This window comes from Anolis carolinensis, chromosome 4 (genome assembly GCF_035594765.1).
Source record: "Anolis carolinensis isolate JA03-04 chromosome 4, rAnoCar3.1.pri, whole genome shotgun sequence".
NCBI classification, from domain to species: Eukaryota; Metazoa; Chordata; class Lepidosauria; order Squamata; family Dactyloidae; genus Anolis; species Anolis carolinensis.
The window spans coordinates 38982422-39008455 of record NC_085844.1 but is presented as its reverse complement, the minus strand read 5'-3'; the positions used below and the strand labels follow the sequence as shown (position 1 = coordinate 39008455).

Below are 26034 nucleotides of genomic sequence, written 5' to 3'. Positions count from 1 at the left end.
ATTGCTAGTGTACAAGTGATACTCAACTCAGTTTCTACTTTCCATCAAATTCTAACAAGTCATTTTTAATAAGCATTATCTGTCCAAATAGAACTAGAACTAGGAGCAAATGGACTCATATACATGTCATCATCCATGAAAACCCTATTTGATATAATATAAAGGTCAATGACTATTAATGCAGGGGTGACATGTCTTGCCAGAATTTCCCAGAATTTCTTGCCACTGGCTAGGAAGGCAAGAACTGCTGGATGGCACAGTCCATCAACATCTGGAGGCTTACCTGATGCCCACCCTTGTTTTAATAACTACCACAAATAAAAAAAAACAAATCATAATAATAATAATTTATATTCCATTTTATCTCTAAAAAATGACCTAAAATACATTTTTCTGCACTTCTGTCCAAACATGCTTTTAAACAATTATTTCTACACTTGGATAATAATTATAGAATTTATTTATCTTCCCCCCTCCCCCGTAGCTATTACATTTTAGTTGTTGGCAGGCTATTATAAATTGTTGTAATACTATGTATAAATGGCTGTGCAACTCTATTACTTCCTCCATAAAAAAGAAACAATCACTTTCAACACCACCTGTCAGGACTGTACGTAGTGGCATTTAAGCACAAACCTTTTGAATGGGAGACATCTTCTTTAAAATGCCCTGAATTCTGAGGAAGCTGTTTCAATACTAAACTGGCATCTGCTGTCTATAGTAGACTGAATAAATTAAAGCTTAATCCAGATAAGGCAAATTGCTTCTGGTCAGCTTAGAAGCAGATCAGTGATTCTGCCTGTGCTGAAATCTTAGGCTTGTGGCTGTACTCCTGAATGCAGGAGCCTGGATCCCAGGTTTTTATGGTGACCAGGTGTACATCAGCACAGCTAAAATTATTATGCCAGCTGCACCTGTTTCTGGTTTGACCACTGCAATATGGGCTTTCACAACATCCCACTGATTACTAGAATACTCTTGCAGTATTCTAGTAATTGGGCAGTAATATTGATTACATGGATCTTTTAACTGATTCTATTTTACCGTGTTTTCCCAAAAATAAGACTGTGTCTTATATTAATTTTTGCTCCCAAAGATGTGCTAGGTCTTATTTCCAGGTGTGATGCCTCATGGGCCTTGTAGTCCTGTGCCTAGTGTCACTGTGGTAGATGAGGATGAAAACATGGGGTTTTCTCCGGATCAACAGCCAGAGTCTTTCCAGATGCCCGATGTTCTTGTCCAAGAACCAATTAAAACTGACCTTGACCAATGCTCACCTCCCTTCGCTAGAAAGCAATTCTTCTCGGCAGATAGGGGAGTGAAAGAGAGAATTCGCAGGAGTGCCCGAATTGCTGCCAAGCAAGACACTGATTAGTCATGTTTCCCCTGGGAAAATCCAGAGAGTCTCACACCTGCAAGTTGGGTTTCGTTCCCTGTTCTCTAGGGAAAGAGAACGCTGGACACCCGTTTGGCGGGAAACGAGACCCAGATAAAAGTATCGGGCTCTGTTGATTCTTTGCGGAGACAACAGGTCAGCTTCAGGAGTGAATTCATCAGGTCAGCTTCAGGAGTGAATTCATGCTTCCAGTGCGGACTTTGCTAAGCCCGCTGTTCCAGTTTCCTTGCCTTGCCTATTCAAGTATCCAGGAATTGCCTTGCCTCTAGCCACGGATTTTGTTCTTAGAATCAAGTTTTGGATTGCCTTGCTTTGTTTGAGCCACGGACCCTGTCACCTAGATTCAAGCCTCGTTCCCAGCCTTCTTGTGGATTTACCTTGTGCCTTGAAAGACTCTGGACATTCCCCACACTATTGCTTGGCAATAGTGTGTGTTTCGGTTTATTGGATTTTATCTTTGAACTCTAATATCATTTATTAGACAAACTATTTCTGGACTATATTTGGCCTCATTTGAAAGGTCTGCTTCTGGACTATATTTTCTACTTGTTTTTATTATTCTTATATACTTCTTTAATAAAGATATTAGATAGTTATTGGCCTCCGTGTCTGGTTCTTAGTGCTCCGCTGCCTAGGGTATGACACCAGGGGATGTCTTATTTTTTCATGATTCCTTTTTTGTACTCAACAGAATAGCTCTTTCTTTTTGAGCTTTTTTCTGTTTCCTTTTTGTGCAGTGCGAAGGAGAAGGAGGGAATGGCACGCACCTTTCCCTCCTTCTTCACGTCGCATGTGCCTTCCTCGGTGGGGGTGGCTCCTTTCTCCTAGGTCTTACTTTTAGGGGATGTCTTATATTTGGCAATATAGCAAAACCGTCTTATTTTCAGGGGATGTTTTATGTTCAGGGAAATGTGATAATAAAGGTGGTTTTATCCAATTTATATACCTGGTTTATGTAATGTTATTATTGTTTGCATGTTGATGTATTATGTATTTTATATATGGCATCTTTGCATGCTATTTTGTAAGCTGCCCCGAGTCCCTATGGGAGATGGTGGTGGGTATAAATAAAGTATAATAATAATAATAATAATAATAATAATAATGGAAAATGTTTGGAAAACATCCACTTGCTAGGCACTGCCAATAGGATTGCATGTGGGCAGAACAACTAAGATTATAGTACAACTGAATTAAAGCAGAAATACATATGCATACAAACATGGCAGCAATAAAGAAACCCATATCCAATACAATTCCAGGACAATAACCCAATAAAATGAGAATTCAGTGAAAAGGTTGGCAATGCTCCTTCTGTTCTGAACTGACGTTAGCCAAGCAAAAAAAGTGATCAAATACAAAGAGAAGCTTGGAATAAAATGGATTCATGTCACACAAACTGGAGTCAAACTGGTACAATATACTTCATGCTAAAGCTAAGAACATACCCCATGTGTAGATTCAGCCTTTCTGAGTATAAGGGTAGAGTTTGACCATTGAGTTCTGGTTCTACCGAATGGCAGAACAAGTTGATGAGTGTCCAATTCATGGGTACAGGTCAAATGAATATACAGGTGGGGAAAAAAGCTACCTCAAAAACTAAACAGGGAAATATGTTCTCTCCCTCCCTTCATGTCTCTCTTTTTGTAAACATGTGTGATAGAAAGAGAAACTAAAAGCAACCGTAGTTAATACTTAATACATAACATTTAATAATATTACTGATAATATTTTATTATAATTATGTTGAAATGTGCCTTGAGCCTTGGAAAGATGAGACTAAGGAAGAAGAAGAAGAGAGAAAGAGGAGAAGAGAGGGAGAAGCACTTGAGATGGTCTTAAGCTCTGGAAAAGATTACAAAATCACCTGTTTCAACTAGCAGATGACCACAAATCCAGTCTACTGCCCACCAGAAGCAGAGAGCAGGTGCAATTCGAGATTATATATATATATATATATATATATATATATATATATATATATATATAACCATTATTCTTTGGACTATTTCTGAAAAGCCAGAAACGGGCCAAATAGATATGTATATGCACACATGCACACACATACTATACTGGACTATAAAGTAATTTGCCCAATACAAGGAAGTACTGTTTAGCCATGTTAACACTCAAGCCCATAAGCTGAATTGTAAATGACTAGCAAATACGCTATTAATTAAAATGGAAATTGAATCCATCTTATGGGATTTACGGGAGAAATCTGATTTTCATGAGGTTTCCTCTGAGTGCTCCTTGAGTTTAGCTGGAAGCAGTACTTTAATTTTTGTGTGTAATCTAACTGAATAATTGAAATGATTTCTTTCTTCATACTTTTTGAAACATTAATAAAATATGAACAAGTCTAGTCAGATTGTGGCTGGACAATACTGAGAAGCTGCTAATCATAATCTTTTCAAACATGTATTTTCTGTTCACTGTTGATCGTAGTTTCCATTCTGAGGCATGCCTGTCACTGAAATTGATAAAATGGAGTGATAAATGGTCAGTGCTGGGATTTGACTCCATCTTCCCAACCCCAATGGCCACTGAAAGGCTGAGGAAGAGTTCTGTCATTCTTTTGCCATTTTGGATACCCATGTAGGTACACTGGCAGAGTTTAGTACTCTGTCCACATTAAACAGGATTTTGGTTTGGCTTTTAATGAAACCACTCTGAAACTGTCTAGACTGCCAGAGCTAGAGCACCCTCAGATTATGAAAGTGGAACAAAATTCCTGAGGTAACCATGTCTGATCACAGACACTTTCTTGTCATTTCCTTTTTTTCCCCTTTTCTTTCTTTTCCTTTCCTTTCATTCTAATTTATGAAACAGGGCAAAAAGAGATCAGGAAATAAAAAGCATTGAAAAGGAAAATTTCAATTGTAAGGGATAAAACCACAGCTTTCAATTTTTGGACTCCCATAATCCTCAGTTCTCCTGCCACTGGCTTCTCCAAATTCTCCCTCAAAAGAAGATGCAAGGATTTTTTTTTCATGTCAGGAGCAACTTGAGAAACTGCAAGTTGCTTCTGCTATGAGAGAATTGATCGTTTGCAAGGACGTTGCTCGGGATGACCCAGACGTTTCATGTTTTACCATCCTGTGGGAGGCTACTGTCATTTCCCCGCACGAGGAGCTGGAGCTGACAGACGGGAGTTCACCCCAGTCCCCGGATTCGAACCGCCAACCTTTCGGTCAGCAGTCCTGCCAGCACAAGGATTTAACTCATTGCACCATCGGGGGCTCCAACAAAGCATGCAAGGGCATTGAGTATGTTTGTGTTAATTTTTCCTCACTCAGGTTGAATACTGCCTATATAATATCATGCTTTTGGCCTCGATTTCCAGGAGCCCTGTTTCCAGATTTCCTTTATCTGAGGTTTTGCTTACCCAGGCTTACAAGATATTGTTCTGTGCATTAACAGTATCCATTAATATACTTTCCAAAAAGACTGGGGAAATTAAATATTCCGGCCTGAATATTCAACTGGTCCCACTGCTAATCTGCAGCCGATCAAATCAATTGAGTGATAGTAATGAGTAAAAGCACACAGAAGTAGTGATGAGAATGGGATCATGAAGGTGGGCCCTGACTTGGGTGTGCAGGCTGTGTGTCTATTACAGCTTGAGCTGTAAAGAATATGAAGTATTGGGCTGTCATGAGATCAGCCTAGATATGCACATTGGATGTGCAAATGCAGTCAGCACTCTACATTTGTAAGTTTAACTTTTGTGGATTTGATTATTCATGGATTTGATGTGTAGAGTTGCATCAAATGACCTAGAGGTCCTAGCAATATGTTCTCTTAAGGTTAAAAAAGGTTTTTAAATACCATACATGCAAGGCCATAGCCAGAAAAAAAATTGCGTGTGTGTGAGAAACTCTATTTTTAGCAAATCATGAAGAGTAGTTCCATGAAGCAAAATAATTTAGAAATCAGGCTCCATCGATAAACTTCAGTGGTCACTCAAGACAGATAAACTTCAGTGGACACTCATGAGGATTTGGTTAACCAGGTAAAATTCACGAGTAAACCAGGTTTTTTTTTTAAAAAAAAATATCTGAAAAAAATCAGGGGGGAGGGTTTGAACCCCTAACCCTCCCCCCTTTAGCTACAGCCCTGCATACATGATTTTTCTACTTTTGCAGAAGTTCTGTTCCCCCCAAACTCAGTGAATGCGGAGGGTTGAGTGTCTGCTCACGCATAGTACTGAAGATCCATTGACTGCCACCACACTTTTGTTCATTTATTCACTCTGCATTAAGTAATTGTGAAAAAATCTCTTTGGGACTTAATGCCACCAAAAATTTATCATGAATGCTGATGATTTTCCATCTAAAGGTATCCAAGGTTGTATGAGGAGTACAAATTTAAAATGAAATGTTTAATATTATAATTGGTGTTAGTAATGAAAGATTGCTTTCAAAATAGGCTGATCCCCATAATCTTTTCACTGCATATTGTGACTTCATTCTTTGTTCCAGTTCAGCTATTGCATTTATTTTTATTGCAGTTCATCCATATGATGCAAGTAAATGCACTAGGAAAGTAGCCAGATTAATTGTCCTTTTGTAGAACCACTGCACTGTGATTTTTATCTCTTCTTCCTGCCCCCCTTTTCCAAAATCCCAAATGAATGATGTGTGAAAATGTGATAGCAGTGTGGTCTCTCCCAATCATGTAATTATGTCTGCACATAATTGTGGAAAAATGGTACTGGTGACCCACAATACTATATTTCATGTTATTCTCTGAAGTCACTACTACTACCAGTAGCATAAAAGACACATGCCAGCTGATAGTGATTAAGGGAAGAACAAAATAATTCTGGTTGCAAAGACAAATATTGAAAATGTAATTGCTGATTGTGAGGTCATTCAGTCAGAATGTCTGTATAGTATAAGAAGGTGTCTATGTATAGTATAGGATATTTAAATTTCATGTTGGAAGGTGTCTATGTTTACTTGCAAATAGAGTGCTTGTGCAGTCACACTTTCTCAGGGTGCATCTACAGTGTACAATTAATGCAGTTTGACACAACTTTGCCCCAACTCAGTGTAATTTGGCGAAGCATCCTTTGGTAGAGAAGTCTAAAGACCTTGTAAAACTTTGTAAAACTACAATTCTGTACAGGATTCCATTGTATATGGCCATGACAGGTTAAGTGGAGTGAAACTGCATTAATTCTACAGAATCAGAAACAACTTAGAATCATAAATCTGGAAGAGGCCTCGTGGGCCATCCAGTCCAATCCCCTGCCAAGAAGCAGGAAAATCGCATTCAAAGCACACCTGACAGATGGCCATCCAGTCTCTGTTTAAAAGCCTCCAAAGAAGGAGCCTCCACTACTTGGAGTGCCTACTGCCTACCAGGCAGCCAAGCACCTCAGGAAAGGGAGCCAATGGACGGGAACCCCCCCCCCCAAGAATGGGCCGATTTCAGGCCCCGAAACAAAACAACCAAAAACAATCCTCCCAATTTCGGGAGGCTTTCTGAAAATGGATCGGGCCCCGCAACGAAAGCCAGAAACGAAACGGAACAAGCTTTTACTCGAATGTATGCCACTAATTTGTTATTTCTGGAATTTTCTGTATTCAGATTTTTGGGTTTTATTTGGTTTGTTGCAGTCTGCTGGGAAGGTGGAACGAGCCATAAACGTGGAAAGAAGGATACAAGAGCAATGTGTGTTTTGCTACTGAAATAGTCCATATTGCCTTCTGAATTGTTTGATTTGGGGGGCTCCTGCACAATATCAGGACAGGATTTACTTGGCTCTTGCTTTGTTTCCTTTCTTATTCATAACTTCTCAGAATTTGATTTATCCTGAGAAATTATGAATAACAGAACTTGTTACCACAATCAAGAAGGTAGGGAAAAGGGGCATGTAAGAATATTAAAGTCTTGCTGACATATTTGAAATTAAGGCCAAACTTAAATTTGGAGCATTATCATTTAACACCTTTTTCTTTGTCACCTTAAGTTCATAAGGTAGTTTTTTATTTGAAGCATATAAGTGTGCATAGGATTTGTCTACATGGAAGCTCATTCTAGCTTTGGAAAAACCCATGGTTATCAAAATTGCAAAAATGCTATGTTCTTGAAAATTAAGTCCTGTAAATGCCTTTGGAGCATAATCATAAACTTTAAGTGCTTGTTTACCCTATGATTTTTCATAGCCCAGAGTGAAATTGTAATCATGCTAAAATCTATCATTTCCATTATATATGCATAGTTATAAACATTACTGTGCATTTTTATGAGGTTCAGAATTAGTATGAAGAAACCTAAGAAGAGTTCAGCTATATCAGACCAGAATAAAGTGAATTATTTGTTTTAAATTCTGGTGGTGTAGGAGCCTGGAAGGTTGCATGTCACCCAAAATAAATATCACTAAAATATGTACACAGAACATTACTGACTATATATAAAGAGCTAGCTTTGTTATGATCATATTACCCTAATCATTGCAGTACTTTGGTACCTATGCTTTGCAAATGTGGTGCTGAGTTCTTTAAGATTGTAAAGTTAATGTCCTCAACACAAATATTTCACTGCATAGCTGGTGCTTCTCTGGTACATCTATACTTTGCCATATATTTATTTCGTCGGGAACAGGGATTTTTGGAAATGCATACTCCTTCCATACCAGAATCCCCTTTCATGTGACATGAATACAGACATGGTAAAGGCTTGGAAGAAACAAGTTATACGTAAGTACTGGTAACAAGTTGTTTTTATTCGTAACAAAAATAACATATTGCCCATTTGCTATCTCTACATTTTTCATTTTTATAAGGTTTGCTTAGGCCAAGAAACTGAAATGCAGAGATACAGGATGGGTGATTTTAGGGTTGACAGCGGTACATGTGAAAGGGCTCTAGACATCTTAGTAGACCACAAGTTGAACATGAGTCAACAGTGTAATGTAGCAGCTAAAAAGGCAACATGATTCTAAGCTACATCAATATAATATCGCTAGATCAGAACTTCTCAACCTGTGGGTCTCCAGGTGTTTTGGCCTACAATTCCCAGAAATCCCAGCCAATTTGCCAGCTGTTAGGATTTCTAGGAGTTGAAGGCCAAAACATCTGGAGACTCACAGGTTGAGAACCACTGGTCTAGATCAAGAGATGTAACAGAACCACTTTCTCTACTAGTCCTAAAACTAAGTGGGCCAAACCTTGTGCCTGGTTGCCTAGATGATGTGCAGGGATTTCCAATCTTTAATGCAGGCTAAACTGGGATGAGGGGCCCCTGGTGGCACAGTGTGTTAAAGCGCTGAGCTGCTGAACTTGCGTACCAAAAGGTCCCAGGCTAAAATCCCGCCCGTTGTGTGTTGTGTTTCTTCATCAGCTTCCCTATGTGGTCAGTTGTTGTTGTTTATTCGTTCAGTCACTTCCGACTCTTCATGACCTCATAGACTAGGCCATGCCAGATCTCTCTGTTGGCCGTGGCCACCCCCAGCTCCTTCAAGGTCAAGCCAGTCACTTCAAGGATACTATCTACCCACCTTGCCTTTGGTCTGCCCCTCTTCCTTTTCCCTTCCATTTTCCACAACATCATTCTCTTCTCCAAGCTTTCCTTTCTTCTCATGATGTGGCCAAAATACTTCATCTTTGCCTCTAATATCCTTCCCTCCAATGAGCAGCTGGGCATTATTTTCTGGAGTATGGACTAGTTGGATCTTCTTGTGGTCCAAGGCACTCTCAGAATTTTCCTCCAACACCACAGTTCAAAAGCATCTTTCTTCCTTTGCTCAGCCTTCTTTATGGTCCAGCTCTATCCATAGTTTACTTTGGGGAATACTATTGCTTTAACTATGCAGACCTTCGTTGCCAGTGTGATGTCTTTTTGTTGAGGTTGGTCATTGCTCTCCTCCCAAGAAGTAAACATCTTCTGATTTCCTGGCTGCAGTCTGCGTCTGCAGTAATCTTTGTGCCTAGAAATACAAAGTCTGACACTGCTTCCATGTTTTCTCCTCTATTTGCCAGTTATCAATCAGTCTGGTTGCCATAATCTTGGTTTTCTTAATGTTTAACTGCAATGTGGTCAGTGGTTCCCTTGATGTACAGTAAGAACACTTTTCCTCTGAGTGGATCTTTGTCTTTATTCTCGTGAAGCAGCCAGGCTTTGAATCTGAAAGGTTTTTCAATGCTAATCAAGACGATTAATTGCAACATTCACACTTGCCTCAAACAGAGGTCTTTCTTCCACCCTGGACTTTCCACAGGTATATAAACCCCACTTGCCTAGTTTCCAACAGACCTCACAACCTCTGAGACTGTCTGCCATAGATGTGGATGAAACAACAGGAGAGAATGCTTCTTGAACATGGCCATACAGCCTGGAAAACTCACAGCAAGCCAATGATTCTGGCCATGAAAGCCTTCGACAACGAATGGTAAGAACTGTTAGATAGTGGCTGATGCCTTGCAGTTTAATAGAGTTTCCTTCTCTGGAGGTTTTTAAGCAGAGGCTGGATGGCCATCTGTTAGGTGGGTTTTAATTGTGTATTTTTTCCTGGCAAAACTGGGCTGGATTGGATGACCTTTAAGGCCTCTTCCAAGGGCCTCATCATACTTGAGCATTTATCCACTTTAAATCCGGTTTCTGTCTTCTGCAGAATTCTGGGGTTTGCAGTTGGGGAGGCCCATGATCTGTCTGGCTGAGCTGTTTAAAGGCCCCTCCCTAAAGTGGATTTAAAGTGGATCCAAACTATAGTGTGATGAAGCCCCATCTCTAGGATTCTATCATTCAGAGCGAGGCAACTTTGGGCACTGGATTTTGTGTGCTCTAATAGAGCCAGTGATTCCAATATTTACTCATTGAATTTGCATTTCCCCCTACCTGGTCGGAGAAGAAGTACGTGTGGGATTTTATGTCTTATGTACCAGGCAACCTTAGCTGACCTTTCGTAGTTCGGCGCCTGGAGGTGGATGTATGCTCCGCTTCAGAGAGCCAAACGTCTTGGGCCAAGCTTGGGGCCTCAAGGGCTGCTGCGCTCATCCTAGGAAGGCTCTTTTGCTTTCAACTTTTCTGCCAGGCCAGCCTTTTCTGTGGCGGCCTCTCCTTCGCTCGGCCTGAAAGACAGAACTTCCTGGCGGGTCCCCTTTGGTGGCTTGGGTTCCCCGCCTATCGCCTCCCAAGGAATTGCCCGCTGACCCGCTCCGGAGCGCAGTCCTCCGAAGCCCCGGGCGTGCGGACGGGGTCAGCCGGGGCGGGCGGGCGCGTCACGCAGGGAGGGCGGAGTAGGGGGGGGGTCGTCCTCGCTTCCAGCCCGGCGCTTTAAAGGGCGGCCGGCGAGGCGGGCCAGGGCAGAGGCGCTCAGCAGGCTCCTCAGCACAGCAGCCGCGGGCAGGAAAGGAGAGGCGCGGGCAGGCCACTGCGGGCCACCAAAGTGTGCTTCCCTCGCAGACAACTTTCTTGGCGGGATCTTGCCCCCCGAGACCCCTCTCTGTATCAAAAGAGGCCTGAGGTAAGCGCTCCCTTCCATGGCTCCCCTCCTTCTCCCTTCCCCGTTTTGCCTGGTGGTCCCAGTCCCAGCCCAAGAAGCCCATGGGCCCCCCTTAACTCTGGAAGGGAAGGAAGGTGGAGAGAGAGAGCGAGCGAGAGAGAAAGAGCCATATCTGAATGGGTGCCCCATCGAGGAGGGAGCAGGCTCGTGTGTTGCTGCTCTGGGACCAGCACCCCGTGCAGTGGATTCAAAGGGAGTCCTCTTCAGCATCAGGCGGGACTTCCCCATGGTACAGCAGTGGAATATATTGCCTGGTGGAGTGCCCTTCTCTGGAAGTTTTGAAGCAGAGGCTGGATGGCCATCAGTGGGGGGTGCTTTGATTGTGCTTTTCCTGCCTAGCAGAAGGGAGTTGGACTAGGCGGCCCCAGGGGTTGCTCCTATTATTATTATTATTATTATTATTATTATTATTATTATTCATTACAAATGCTGGATGGCCATCCGTTGGGGGTGCTTTGATTGTGCTTTTCCTGCATGGCAGAAGGGAATTGGACTTGATGGCCACTGGCATTATTATTATTATTATTATTACAAAGGCTGGATTGTCATCTGTTGGGGCAGGAGGGAGTTGGACTGGATGGACCCTGGGGTTGCTCCTATTATTATTATTATTCATTACAAAGGATGGATGGCCATCTGTTAGGGGTGCTTTGATTGTGCTTTTCCTGTGTGGCAGAAGGAGTTGGACTTGATGGCCGCTGGCATTATTATTATTATTATTATTATTACAAAGGCTCCTATTATTATTATTATTATTCATTACAAAGGCTGGGTGGCCATCTTTTGGGGATGCTTTGATTGTGCTTTTCCTGCATGTCAGAAGGGAGTTGGACTTGATGGCCCCTGAGGTTACTCCTATTACTACTACTACTACTACAAAGGCTGGCTGGCCATCTGTTGGGGTGCTTTGTGTACTGTCTATGTTTTAAGTTTTTTTAACTTTTGTAAGATATTGTGATTTTATTGTGTTACTGTTTTTATTGATGTAATACTGTTTTGGGCTTGTCCCAGTGTAAGCCGCTCCAAATCCTTCGGGAGATGGAGCGTGGTATAAATATTTGATTGTGCTTTTTCTGCCTGACAGAAGGGAGTTGGATTGGACGCCCCCTGGGGTTGCTCCTATTATTATTATTATTATTATCAACACAACGACGTTGTATGGCACAGCAAACAAGATAGATATGCTGGATTTCGTTTCGCAAAACCACAAGTCGAACACTTCCCAAGTGTCTAGGACTGTGTGATGTATTTTCTGATGATGTGTGCAGATCCCAGTAGGGTGGCCTTTTGCAGTTGGCAGATGGTGATTTTGTCAATGTCTATTGTTTCCAAATGCCGGCTGAGATCTTCCAAATGCCCCCCCGCAGGTGCCACCTTGACGTGGTGGGGGGGCTTAGCTGCTCCAATGATGACTGAGGGCTGTGCTGGCGGTAGTGTAACTACCGGCAGGTCCAACCAAGCCAGAGAGGCCTCAGCTGAGGAGCACAACCAAGAGCACCTAACCCATTAGCATTATGGAGAATCAAACCCAAACGAAGTCTATACTGGCTCGGTCGTCGCCCAGGATAAAAAGGACCGCGGTGGATGCTGCTGATTCTGGACATCCATCGACAAGTGGGCTACGGAATCATCAAAACCCAAATGAACAGTCACAGAAGCGGCAAAAATATACAATGCCAGAAAACCGCACAATTATTATTATTATTATTATTACAAAGGCTGTATGGCCCTCTATTGGGGTGCTTTGATTGTGCTTTTCCTTCATGGCAGAAGGGAGTTGGACTGGATGGCCCCTGGGGTCGCTCCGGTTATTATTATTATCATTATTACAAAGGCTAGATGGTCACCTGTCGAGGGTGCTTTGATTTTGGTTTTCCTGCATGGCAGAAGGGAATTGGCCTTGATGGCCCCTGACGTTGCTCCTATTATTTTTATTATTATTATTATCATCATTATTACAAAGACTGAATGTCCATCTGTTGGGACCTCTTCCAACGTGGGAGCTTTCAGCTCCAGACCTGTCTGTGGTGCGTGAAGGGCCGACAAAATTTCATTTTGCAAAGAAGCAAATGGGTTTTTAAAAGAAAATCATAAACATAATTTATCTTTCTCTGTACAAAAGCCGATTTGCCTTTATTATTGTGGTACGTGTCATCAAGTCTTTTCTGACCTAAGGTGACCCTAAGGAGAACCCGTTACAGGGCTTGTCTTGGCATGATTTGTTCATGTGAGTTTTTTGCCTTTCTCTGAAGCTGGGAGAGTGTGACTTGCCCAAGCCCTTATTAGTGGATTTCCATGACCAAGCAGGAGTCTTTAACCCTAGTCTCTGGAGCGGTAGTCCAACACTCAAACCACTACAGCATGCTGGCTTGTTAGCATAAGGGAACACACACACATATATATGCCTTGATGCTTGCTCCCGTTTCTTTGACCACAATAAAGGAGAAAGCAAGTTTTGATTTGAACATGGCAAAATTTCTGGTGTGATTGGCAGTCAGTTTCCAGATGTCAGAGATACTTTTCTTTTATAATAAATGCATCCTGCATCTTGTCCAACCCCTTTGATAAATTGGTTCCTAACTTTGCTCTGTGGTTTTGAAAAGGAGATTATGACACATCTGCATGGTTATGGCCCCTTTCCAAACCAAGCAGTCCCGTATTAACAAATATGCATGCAACTGCCACTGGTTGCTGTGAAGCCTGTGTTTCTTGACTGTTGCAGGACTATTTAGGGCATTTCACTTCAGTTAGGTTTTAGAACAGGCGTGTGTAAACTTCAGCCCTCCAGATGTTTGGACTTCAACTTCCACAATTTCTAACAGCCTACCAGCTGTTAGAAGTTGTGAGAGTTGAGGTCCAAATCACCTGGAGGGCTGAAGTTTGCCCATGCCTGTTTTAGTGGGTTAGTATCTTTGGAATTACCATACATTATTTAAGTTATGCTCACAAATAATGTATTATTCAAACAGTATTCTACACTGAAGGCCTGGTTTATAAGTTTTCTTTTTTTAAAAAAAAAAAAATCTTGAATTGTGTTATGGAAAAAATGGAAAATAAGGTATTTCCATATCCTCTGTTGGTACATTCCTGGACTTCCTGTGGATATACAAAACTCTAAATAACAGTGGATCCTATTGAAATGATGGCCTGCCAGCCCAAGGTTATGATAGAATCACTCTGGAGGATTTAGAAACTACCTAGAGAGGACATACTTTGATGGATGAGGATAAATGAAACTTCAAGGACTGGTCCTGTTGATATGAGGGCCATACTGTATATATTTCAATATATATTTCATGGAAGAATGGCTTCTGAATAGTTATTCAATAACTTATAGAATGAGTCAGTAAGTACATTTACATCTCATTGATTTCAGTGGAAGAGTTGAATACATGTTTAAGTTATCTATCACTGAAATGAATGAAATGTACAGTATGGCTGGATGCATGTTTATTGAAAAGTTCAGTCCTACTGTGTTTAATAAAGTTTATGACACGCTAAATGTGATGAGAACAATTTTAAAATACTTGCATTTGGCTAAATTGTGACTTATTTTTTAATAATTTTGATTTTCAGAAAGCTTTCCTAATTTATTTCTTATTTTAGAATCACTGTGCATTTTGAAGTTGCAAAAGTATTTTTGTTGAGTTTCTTTGCAAGAAGCCAGAATTAATCAGTCATTCTGTGACCACCCCATTTTAAGTGCCTTCATGGGGAAACTGAAGTTCTTTCATACAAGCTCTCAAGTGTGCATTCACATCGTCTTGTATAGCACACTTACAGTCTTCAGTTCATGAGGAGGAAGATAAGTTATCATTCATACCCACAGTGTAAATGTTGAGTGTTTGCATTAGCTGGCTCCTTAGTCAGTCTCTTAACATCCCACACTGTGACACTGCTCTTTCAAGTACAGTTTGACTTTTGTTGTTCTGTAAATCAATTCATAGCAGTAACACAACCTCAAAACCACTTCACTCTTTTTTGCTGTTGCAGCCAATAGGCCTGGAAGAAGTCTTTGTCTTGGAGTTAACACAGAGAAGGTTTGAGACCATTCAACATGAAGAGCATAGCAGAAGGAGGGTTCAGAGTAACTGCTTTCCTATTCATAGCTCAAGCAGTTTCTGCTATGGTACTTCCCAATGCAACACTGTTTGAGGAGATGTTGGAAAAGTACATGGATGAAGATGGTGAATGGTGGGTTGCCAAGCAAAGAGGAAAAAGAGCGATCACTGACAGTGATATGCAGAGTATCTTGGATCTCCATAACAAGCTACGAGGTCAGGTGTATCCACAAGCTTCCAATATGGAATATATGGTAAGAATGTATTGCATCTAGTCTCTGGAAGGGAAAAGAATAATAATGGTGTAATGATTTCAGGTTTTTTTTCTCGTGTCAGGAGCAACTGGAGTTGCTTCTGGAGTGAGAGAATTGGCCGTCTGCAAGGACGTTGCCCAGGGGACGCCCGGATGTTTTGATGTTTTACAATCCTTGTGGGAGGCTTCTCTCATGTCCCCACATGGAGCTGGAGCTGATAGAGGGAACTCATCCGTGCTCTCCCCGGGTGGGATTCGAACCTTGCAGCCTTCAGGTCAGCAACCCAACCTTCAAGTCACAAGGCTCCTATGATTTCAGTCACTGAATAGCATAGAAATATTCCCCACTTTACATTTGTATGTTTCCTGCTTGCTTTTTCATAAAGATATGGAACCAACAAAGCAGCACATAATTTCTTGTGGAATCAGCACAGGTCTTGGAGCACTGAAAGATTCTCTCAATTATCAATAGCATTATAATTATTTTTAAAATGATATTAAAGAGATATATGAGATAGAGCTGAAAGATAAACACGTACTTTCCCACTCTTCCTGAGTGGGAAAACTTTAGCATGTGTATAACTCTCTCATTAAACTTTTTATTCCTTAGAACTGTTTGTTTCCAACTGAGCCATTGCACTGTTGTCTGTAATTTTATGTTCTTACAAATTATTTTAATAACCACATTTGAAATCCATATGTCCTGTTTGTAGCATCTGCAAATATTTTACTTTTCAGAATAGCCATCCACTTGGAAGTAAGTACTACTGTGTTCAAGGGGACTTGCATATATTGGATTGCAGCCTTAGGCTACTGTTGCCTAGTGATGGACGCATTTCCCCAGCTGGCTTCATAATAAGTTCAGTTTTTCTGAGAAAGCTTAAAAATCTGAGCATGACAGAGCTTGCCCTAAGTCATTTCTGCCAGCCCACTGCCAAACATATTCCTGCAAAGGGCAGCTGGGAGAGCTTGATGGGATGGAGATATGAGAGAGATGTTGTGGAAGATCCCATTCTGAACTTCTACTTGTGAAACACTGGAATCAAGCAGGAATGGGATGAGATAGCCTTTTTTTTACACTGTAGATTCTCTCCTTATGTTTTAAAGATGTGTTCCAGAGGACTACAAAAACCTACTAAGCAGTTATCGAGACAGCAGAGTTGACATCTGATTTACGTTCTTGTATTTAAGGTTAAGTATCTCTGAGTATGTTGAAAAGCATTATTTTCAACCAGAAATCATTGGAATTGTAATTTTGTATGCCTTCCAGCCCAATTCATGGAATTGAAGGCCTTACAAAAATGTAAGTCACGTGTTTCCATTATTGTTTTTGACATGCTCAGAAATGTCCAGATTATAGTCATGCCTGCAAGTGGATTTCCTTTCCACCAGTTCTTCCCTTTTGTTACTGTGTTGGAATTGAGAATTGATAGTGACAGCAAAAGCATTATGAGCAGGGTCTGAGTTTAGGAGTAGTTTGGATGCAGCTCTTTATGGGACATGGATTTCTGAACTGCTAATGCCATTTCAAAAGTTTGCTGTCATTTTGGTCATTTTTAGCTTTTGCATGAGTGATATGTTATCTAAAGAGAACAAGCTACCTTTCTCTATCTAGTATAGTACAATACAACTGTAATATTATCAGGAAATACATTCCTGGACTTTGTGTGAATGTGTGAACCACAGATGATAACAAACCCTATTGTAATGAATGATTTCCAGACCATGAATACCATAGAGTCACGCTGGAGGACCTATAGGACATATTTTGTCATATGTGGATAAATGAAACTGCAGGTGTTAGTCCCAGGGATTGCACTGTATTGCCTACTCTCAGTGTCAGGGTTCTTTAGATTCTCAAGCAAAAGTCTTTCATATCATCTCTCCCTGAATCCTTTTAAATTCAACAAGTCAGGGACTAATCCTATGCAAGCAAACCACATGGCTATGACTGAGTTTGGCCTTTTGCCAGGACAGTAAGTGAAAGCTTTTTCCCATCAGTTATCATGCTGTTTAAGGGAATAAGTAACTAGGCTTGATACAGATGCTGAGGTAAGAGTACTGTAGTTTCACTACAGTAAAGAAGTAGATAGCATCAGTTTTCTTCATTGGATGGAGATTTGAACTTTTATCTAATTTTGTTTATTTAATAGCCCATAGTTCAGAAACCAGATGCTTTGAAGCAGTTCTTAAATTGCATCAGCCTGTGTGTGTCACTCTGTATAGATGCAAAGGGCAATATACATGGTTTAAACAATGATAATTTAAAAGTTTCAATCTACAGGGTTTTGTGGTGAATTATATCATGTTGTATTTCATTATTGCCAGATTCAGAAATCATTATTGCAGTTTTATAGCTGAGTAATGGACTGTGCTGTTTCTTGAATAAATTGTTAAGTTTACAAAGTTACCGTAATTGTATCAAATAGATAGTGGGAAGCATACCAAATTGAAGGAGGCAGAAAGCTTCCAGACAATGTCTCTTTTCTCCAGTGAGCATAGTGCTTTCCAGGTGACTGGAATACTGATTTGTTCATTTCCTGTGCACTCTTGATCTAGATCTCAGAGGTGCCACAAGTCATGCTGATCACTGCTTTTTTAAACTTAATAGCAAGAAAGATAGGAAACAAAAATTGCCCTGAAAAATGGTGTCTCTTTTGGTAGAAACTTTCTCTTCTTCTGTTTATTACTATCATCAATGAGGTGTCTGACAGGTGGAAATTTAGTCAAGCAGGAACAGTTACAAAAAAGTTTGGTTGAGATTTCCATAATGAAGCCAAAGGCAGGGATTATAAAAAGTAAGCTCCCATGATTGATTACTTATGAGGAGACATGTCTTGAGTAGGGCCCTGCAGATTGCAGGCCCACTTGAACTGCACCTTGATTGCCTTGTTCAGGTGCCAGCATCTTCTCCTTTTTCCAGACTTTAACATTAAGGAACCCATGGCTTGGATCAGTTCCACTTGTCCAGTGGAGTTCCTTTTCTTGCTGGGGAGAGCACACTAAAATGATGTATATCAGTGTCCCAGCATGAAAATAACAGTGTCCATACTAGTTTGCATTGATTTTTGCTTCTTTGGGCTGCAGCAATGGATACAAGTTGTTTTCCTCTCTCACTGAGAATATTGGGGTGCATAGCCCCAGTATCCCAAATCAAAGTTTTGTCCCCATCTTGTGTACCTGTAATAGGATTTAGGACAAATGAGGCCCTGTACTAGTTATGCCCTAAGGCCCCTTACTTGGGCCCTGAAGGAGGTAAGCCTGGTAGGCCTACTTTGTGGCATACTCTCACAGACTTTCAACTCTATGAACAAAATGAACAAAATCTGGCTACCAGTATTAAAAAAACTCTAAAATCAAGACAGTAAATAAAGAACAACGCTCAAAATCGGGAATTCCAGACAAGAAACAATCAGGGCCAGCTAATCACCTCCCAACAAAGGCTTCCCCCAGGCAGGAAGCAGCCAGGCTTTGAAACTGCAAGGCTATTCAATGCTAATCAAGGTGATCTATCACAACATTCACACTTGCCTCAAACAGACAAGAGTTCTTTCTCCCACCCTGGACATTCCACAGGTGTATAAACCCCACTTGTCTAGTTTCCAACAAACCTCACAACCTCTGAGGATGCCTGCCATAGATGTGGGTGAAACGTCAGGAGAGAATGTTTCTGGAACATGTCTATACAGCTCAGAAAACTCATAGGAACCCACTATCAACTCTATACCTGAAATTGCTCTGAAAATAGAATGCTTTCAAATTTAAATTTGCACCGCATAAGCAAAATCCATAATAATTTTTTTGATAGGAAGATAGGCCCCACTGGCCAATGGGACCCTGTGTTTAAGCACACCTATGTGCAATGGTAAATTCGGTACTCATTCTAGAAGAGCAGATGAAAGAAAACTGTTACGTGCAGAAAAAAATGCTTTAAAATGGAGTCCATGAAATAACTTGATCTCTCATTGAGTTCTGTCCTAAATGTGTCCAATCCAATATCACATGAACTGTCACTATCCTGTGCAGAACATGTAATTAAGTTTTGGGTTTTCCTTTGTTTATAGGCTCAAAACCTGACTTTGAGGAATTTTAAAATGAGCCTGCCCAACTTGCATCTTTCCAGGGAAATGGTTGGAGCTTGAAGTTATTATAATGCGGTAGCATTACAACACTGAACTTTTGAACTTCTTTCCCTAGACTGACTCCTTTCATGTATTTTCTAATTTGCAACAAGTAGTCCTTTCCAAAGGGAAAAAATAGAACAAGTAGATTAATTACAGTTCCCACAAGATCCTCATTTTATTGAAGTGCCACAGTTGTATTTGTTCCCAGTTCTGTTTAATATCAGTGCTTTCTTAATGCAACCAGGAATTTCCTGGCTCCTGGCCGTGTGCTGTTGAGCAGGCTATTTTGCGAGCAACCATTGTAACTTCAGGGTAGCAATAATGTTGGATAATTTTGAAAGGTTGATAGTGGCCAAGTTATCTTTAGGGAGAAAGAAGGGAAGCAACTGAAAGCAAATAAAATAAAACTGCAATTTCTTTCTAAAAGGAATTGTTTATAGCATAAAAATACCCCAAGTGTAGATTCTTGATTTTATTTAGTTGTGCTCTGTAAATGGTGTGATGGTGATGCCTCACTTGAAATTACCTTTCAGTGAACCTGGTATTGTTTGCTCCTGTGACATAAAATGTCATCCTTCTGGTAGGGTATTTGCCAAGAAAAAGGCAAAAGAAAAAATGAATTATAAGAGGAAGACTGAAAAACACAGGTGCCATGTGAAATCACAAATAGTGCAAAAGAAACTTGAGAGTAAGGAGGAGGATTGGGGCTGACACCTGTCAGCTCACTCCTGATAGGATTCATATTCTATGTATGCATGCTCATATTTCTTGAAGGATATAATGAAAATTTATAGATGCTAAGAGGAATTGAAAAAGGCAAGAGGTAGGAAGTTGATGTAAGTATTAGGGCTGCAATCTGAAATCCATTTATCTTGGAACAAGTTTAATAAAAATTAATGAGAGTCGAGATACAAAGGATTACTATATGCCTTTCACTTACTGAAAATCCTTGGCTTTTCACAGGTTACTATTCTGCTTTCTTTCCTCATATCCACATTGCCAGCGGTTTTCAAGCAGACCTAATGAATACAATTCCCATTTTTAAAGTACAGAGTATTGTGGCCTGTGGGATGTTTTAAGTGGTTGTTTTTCATAAGTGGAGCACTTAACCAAGAACTTAGCTAGAGTTTTCAAAGTGAAAGTGCTTCCTCTCTGGCTTTCCACTTTCCTGCTCTACTTCAAAGCTTGGCGGAAGTGCTCCAGATTCCATGCCCGTACCCAGAGGCTATTGACATGGTATCAAAGGGCTTGTGCAATGCCAGCTTTATCCTTTTATTCTTATCAGAGTTTTCATCAGTAGATTCTGCCTAGTGAAACTGGCTAAGATATGAAATCAAAATCAGTCAGACACAACACTCACATGTGACAGAAATACAAAAGCAGCAACAAATTTATAGACACAAGATGTTCATAAAACTAACCATTTTAAAATACATGGGCATTATTTTTTTAACTTTCCTTCTGTGTACAGTATTTGTTTTCTACTTAAATCATTTTAGTAGTAAAAGTAATGGCTGGAAGCCTTTAGCCAACTCCAATGACCTATTGACTAATTGTGATGGCAATTAGATGATACTGAGACTTCCGCAAATAAAGACGTATAGCTGCCTTCCATAATCTGATGGCCTAAGATATACTAGACTTTAATTGTAGTAATTGTCAGCATAATTGCCAAAGACCATGCTGTCTTTGATTGATGGGAACTGAAATTTACATATGTGGAAGGTTGTGAATGCCTAATTTGCAGTATATGGAACATGCCTATTTAATATAACATATCAGAGTCAGATAAATACAGTGCTAAACACCAAGGAGTGGGTTTCATTGCTCTTGATAGTCCTTGATACTCCTCATAATGGACAAGATAGATTTTGAGAAATAGGCAAGAATGTATATAGCTTTATAAACTTAGTATAGCATTTGGGTTTTTGAAGTTTATAGTAGGCATACATCCAGGATTGTAATGCACAGATAGTTTAGTATGTAAATTTACTCAGTGCAAAGGAACAATATTTCTACTGACTCAGTGAAAATCACATATTTTTCTGTTTTCTGTTTCATAAACAAGCTAAAATAGATCAGTTGACACTGTGATTGTTTAATGTTATCCTTAAAATTTACAGTGCATTCCAATATGTGTTTACTCACACATAAGTCAAATTAGATCCAATGGATTTGCTCTCAGGTAGGTGGATACAGAGGTGCATCTAATTTATGTGTGTATGATTTACTTTTAAAGTCTACATTATTGGCACTAAATGTGTTACACTACAGCAGAGATGTTAGAATCATAGAACAATAGAGTTGGAAGAGACCACATGGTCCATCTAGTCTATCCCCTGCCATGCATGAAAAGTACAATCAAAGCACCCCTGAAAGATGGCCATCTTGCCTTGCTTTAAAAGCCTCCAAGGAAGGAGCTTCCACCACCGTCTGGGGCAGAGAATCCAACTGTTGGACAGCTCTCAAGGCTAGGAAGTTATTTCTAATGTTCCTGGAATTTGAACCCATTGCTCCAGGTCCTAGTTATTTACAGTGTTCCCTCCCTACTTCGCGGTTCACTTTTCGCTCCCTCGCTGGTTTGTGGGTTTTTAATAAACACTAAAATAATAGTATAAATAATAAAATAATATTATAAATCCCTTATAAATCCCTCTTTCTACTTCCTTCCTAAGGGGAAGCCTAAGGAAGGGAGAGAAAAGGAGGCTGAAGCAGCTTTATTTTCGCCTCACAGTAAAGGTTTCCCCTGACGTTAAGTCCAGTCATGTCTGACTCTGGGGGTTGATGCTCATCTCCATTTCTAAGCCGAAGAGCCAGCATTGTCCGTGGACACCTCCACGGTCATGTGGCCAGCATGACTGCATGGAGTGCCATTACCTTCCCTCCAGAGTGGTACCTATTGATCTATTCACATTGACATGTTTTCGAACTGCTAGGTTGGCAGAAGCTGGAGCTAACAGCAGGCGCTCACTCCGCTCCTGGGATTTGAACCTGGGACCTTTCGGTCTGCAAGTTCAGCAGCTCAGTGCTTTAACACACTTCGCCACTGGGCTCAAGGCAGCGGTAGCAGCAGGAGTGTGCATGTGCATGCTTGAGAGGCAAGGAGGGGACAGAGAAGCTACTTGCAAACAACACAAATATAGTGTCACTACTTTGCGGATTTTCACTATTAGCGGTGGTCCTGGAATGCAACCCCCACAATCAGAGGCGGTCCAACCATAAGGCGAACTAGGCACTTGCCTGTGGCGCCATCGTCCCAGGGGCGCCATCGTCCTGGGAGGAGGGCACCACTCTCCACCTCCTTCTCTTTTGGGCCTTCCGGTGCCCGTGCTGGGCTTTCCGGCTGGCGCAGACCCACCTTCGTACCACGGGAGCCCACCTTTGGGGCCTTCAGAGATTGTGAGGTCTGTGAGAACTTGGAAGCTAGGTATGTGGCGTTTATATATCTGTAGAAGGTCCAGGGTGGGAGAAAGAACTTTTCTTTGAAGCAGGTGTGAATGTTGTAATTAATCACCTTGATTAGCATTTAATGGCCCTGTGGCTTCAAGGCCTGGCTTCTTCTTGTCTGGAAGAATCTTTTTTTTGGGAGGTGTTAGCTGTCCCTGATTGTTTACTGTCTGGATTTCTTCTGTTTTCAGAGTGTTGTTCTTTATTTATTGTCCTGATTTTAGAGTTTTTTTTAAATATTGAGGGCTATCTGGGTTATCTAAGTCCACACTGCCCTATATCCCTGTTCAATGTTTAGTGCTAAATTCGCAAATATAGTAATTCCTACATAACATTACCATGTATTGAACCGCTTTTTCTATTGATTTGTTGTAAAACATGATGTTTTGGTGCTTAATTTGTAAAATCATAATGTAATTTGATGTTTAATAGGCTTTTCCTTTATCTTTCCTTATTATCCAACATTTTCGCTTATCCAATGCTTTTATTTTTCAGTGATTGGTTGGGGGGGGACACCAAAATTCTGTTCACCTACACTTGAAAAATACCTAGGGCCGGCTCTGCCCACAATAGGTGAGGGAACCCTGTATATCTTTCTGAGTACTGACTTTTTAACAAATAAATTGCAGTCTAGTATGTCTCTATGGTTCCATCTACATTGCATGAAAATGTGGTATAGGGAATGCATTATTATGAGGTGTTGAAATGACGGCTCATGATAATGCAATTAACCTAGAATAAATCAGGAAATCCAGGTTTATTCCAGGTTAAAAAACCTCTAAAGATCTGTACTTTCCAGGAAGGTCAGCATCTTTGGAGGTCTGGAGACTGTGGAGATTGCTTCTGAAATTGCCATGCATGCTCTCAGGAGCAGTCTCCATAGCAATCCTGCCTCCAATGGTTCAAGCAGCCCATGGAGGAGGGATGGCAGTGCTGGTCTCCCCTCCTCTCCCCCCTCCTGCCTGTAGAAGGTTAAAAAGGCTCCTTACCAAGTGTTGCGGCTTCTAAGGATTCTGTTTTGTGTCTAAATGACCCATGGAGCTCTGGAGGGGGAATTCCCTTCCTTCCTTTTCCAGAACTCAGCCAAGTCATTTAGGCACTTTTCCTTTTTTAAAACTTGTACAGTCAGGAAAGGAAGGAGAGCAGGCGGCTGGTGGTCAAACCTCACCCATGATTATTGTGGATGGGCACAGGTGGGAATGTGGCCACCCCCTCACTAAAGATTCAATGTTTTGGCCCTCTGTGTGTGTGCCAAATTCACATGAAATCAGCATTTTAAATGCCAATTTCTTGCAAATTTGGATCAGTATCTGAGCTTGGAAAAGTTACTTTTGCCATGATAACGCCCCATTCCTCCAAAAGGAATTTTCCTAAGCTTTAGTCTATGTGAAACTTCACTATCAACTGCTTACATGAGCCTTCCTTTGTGACATCATTCAGATTTAAACATATAATGGTTCTAACCATAATTGGAAGTGTATTTTTTATGACAGATTCCTTGTGTATACATTAGATACTTTTATATGGTTTTTAATCTAGTTTTTAAATGTATTTTTTCTTTATGAATTGTAATTTCTTACATAGTGGGTGCTATTAAAATGTAAATAAGTACCATACTGTTCTGTGTTATTTACTTTACCAGTCTATTCCTTATATTTAGAATGAATACAGCATTGAGGTTTTATATCATGCCACAGTAAATGTTTACTTTTTTGGTGCCAATAGTATGCATGGCTGTCTTTACTGAGCCTGAAACTTTGCTCTTTTTAGTTTATGTTACAAGTTTTTGCATTTAGCTTTAAAAGGATTCTCACCATAAGGACTCTTTGATTCTTTGTCAGAGATTTGTTTAGTACAGATTAAAAGATTTCTTGTACCAGCACCTTACATGAAAATTAATGGTATACAAATAGCATGACTGGTAAATTGTTTGGAGAGAAATCAAACATGCTATTTTTTAAGACCTCACTGATATTTTTGAAATGTACTGTTTAAAGCCTATTTTATTTTTTTCATTGAAATTACTTAATTTTTGTAAAATTAGTTATAGATTAATACACAGAGCAATCCAGTGGGGATGAGAAAAGAAAAGCTCAATTCACAAAACTTCATGTTTCTCTGAATGCCTTGAATACATTAGGGAATGCATACAATACATTATGGCAGATCCAGGACTAAAAAGTTTCTGGTCTCCAGCCCAGTGAAAAAAAGAAGGCTTTGGGTCATGTGGAAAAGTAATGCCTCCTTTCTGCCATCAAGGGGGTACCAACAGTTCAGGAAAAGTAGCTGCATATTCTTGGCACTGGAGGGTGTTTTGCAAGAGAGTTTTTTTCTGTCTATCCACAGACTATCATAGCCATACTTTGAGAATCCTATATTGTTCTACATACAGTAGAGTCTCACTTATCCAACACTCGCTTATCCAACGTTCTGGATTATCCAACGCATTTTTGTAGTCAATGACTTCAATACAGCATGATAATTTGGTGCTAAATTCGTAAATACAGTAATTACTACATAGCATTACTGTGTATTGAACTACTTTTTCTGTCAAATTTGTTGTATAACATGATGTTTTGGTGCTTAATTTGTAAAATCATAACCTAATTTGATGTTTAATAGGCTTTTCCTTAATCTCTCCTTATTATCCAACATATTCGCTTATCCAACGTTCTGCCGGCCCGTTTACGTTGGATAAATGAGACTCTACTGTACTTGCTTCAGTTAAGTTTTTTTTACTTGTTTGAATATGTTACTGTTTGGAAATATTAATTTATGTTAACTTACTTCACCTGCAAATCTCTATACCCCCTACCTAAGAGTATGTCCATTTGAACCTCCTCAAATAAAAGGAATAAGTCCTAATAATTTAGTAAACCTTTCTTCTGAGTAGACATATATACAATATTACACTTTAACATTTTGACTGTAAAAATGTTGGTACTCTGGTTTCTCTTCAGTCAGGGCAATGGAATATGCTATCTTGGAATATAATTGAGTCACCTTCTTGGCAGGTTTTTAAACAGGCTGGCCATCTGTCAGAACTGTTTTGATTGTATTTTCCTGCATGGCAGGATGTTAGACTGGATGGCCCTTGTCTAGTTGTGTCTGATTCTGGGGGTTGATGCTCATCTCCATTTCTAAGCCGAAGAGCCAGCGTTGTCCGTAGACACCTCCAAGGTCATGTGCTGGCATGACTGCATGGAGCGCAGTTACCTTCCTGCTGGAGTGGTACCTAT

The 26034-nt window shown here is 40.4% G+C and overlaps 1 protein-coding gene across 1 annotated transcript in view; it reads left to right on the top strand.

Moving 5' to 3' along the window:
• The first annotated feature begins 10697 nt into the window (after positions 1-10697).
• crispld1 (cysteine rich secretory protein LCCL domain containing 1) overlaps positions 10698-26034 on the top strand; it is a 40165-nt gene continuing 24828 nt past the window's right edge. Inside the window, exons 1-2 of the mRNA XM_003219584.4 lie at positions 10698-10871; positions 14904-15225. Of these exons, the coding sequence (XP_003219632.1) occupies positions 14968-15225 (258 nt within the window). The 5' untranslated portion in view covers positions 10698-10871; positions 14904-14967. The remainder of the gene's footprint in view (positions 10872-14903; positions 15226-26034) is intronic.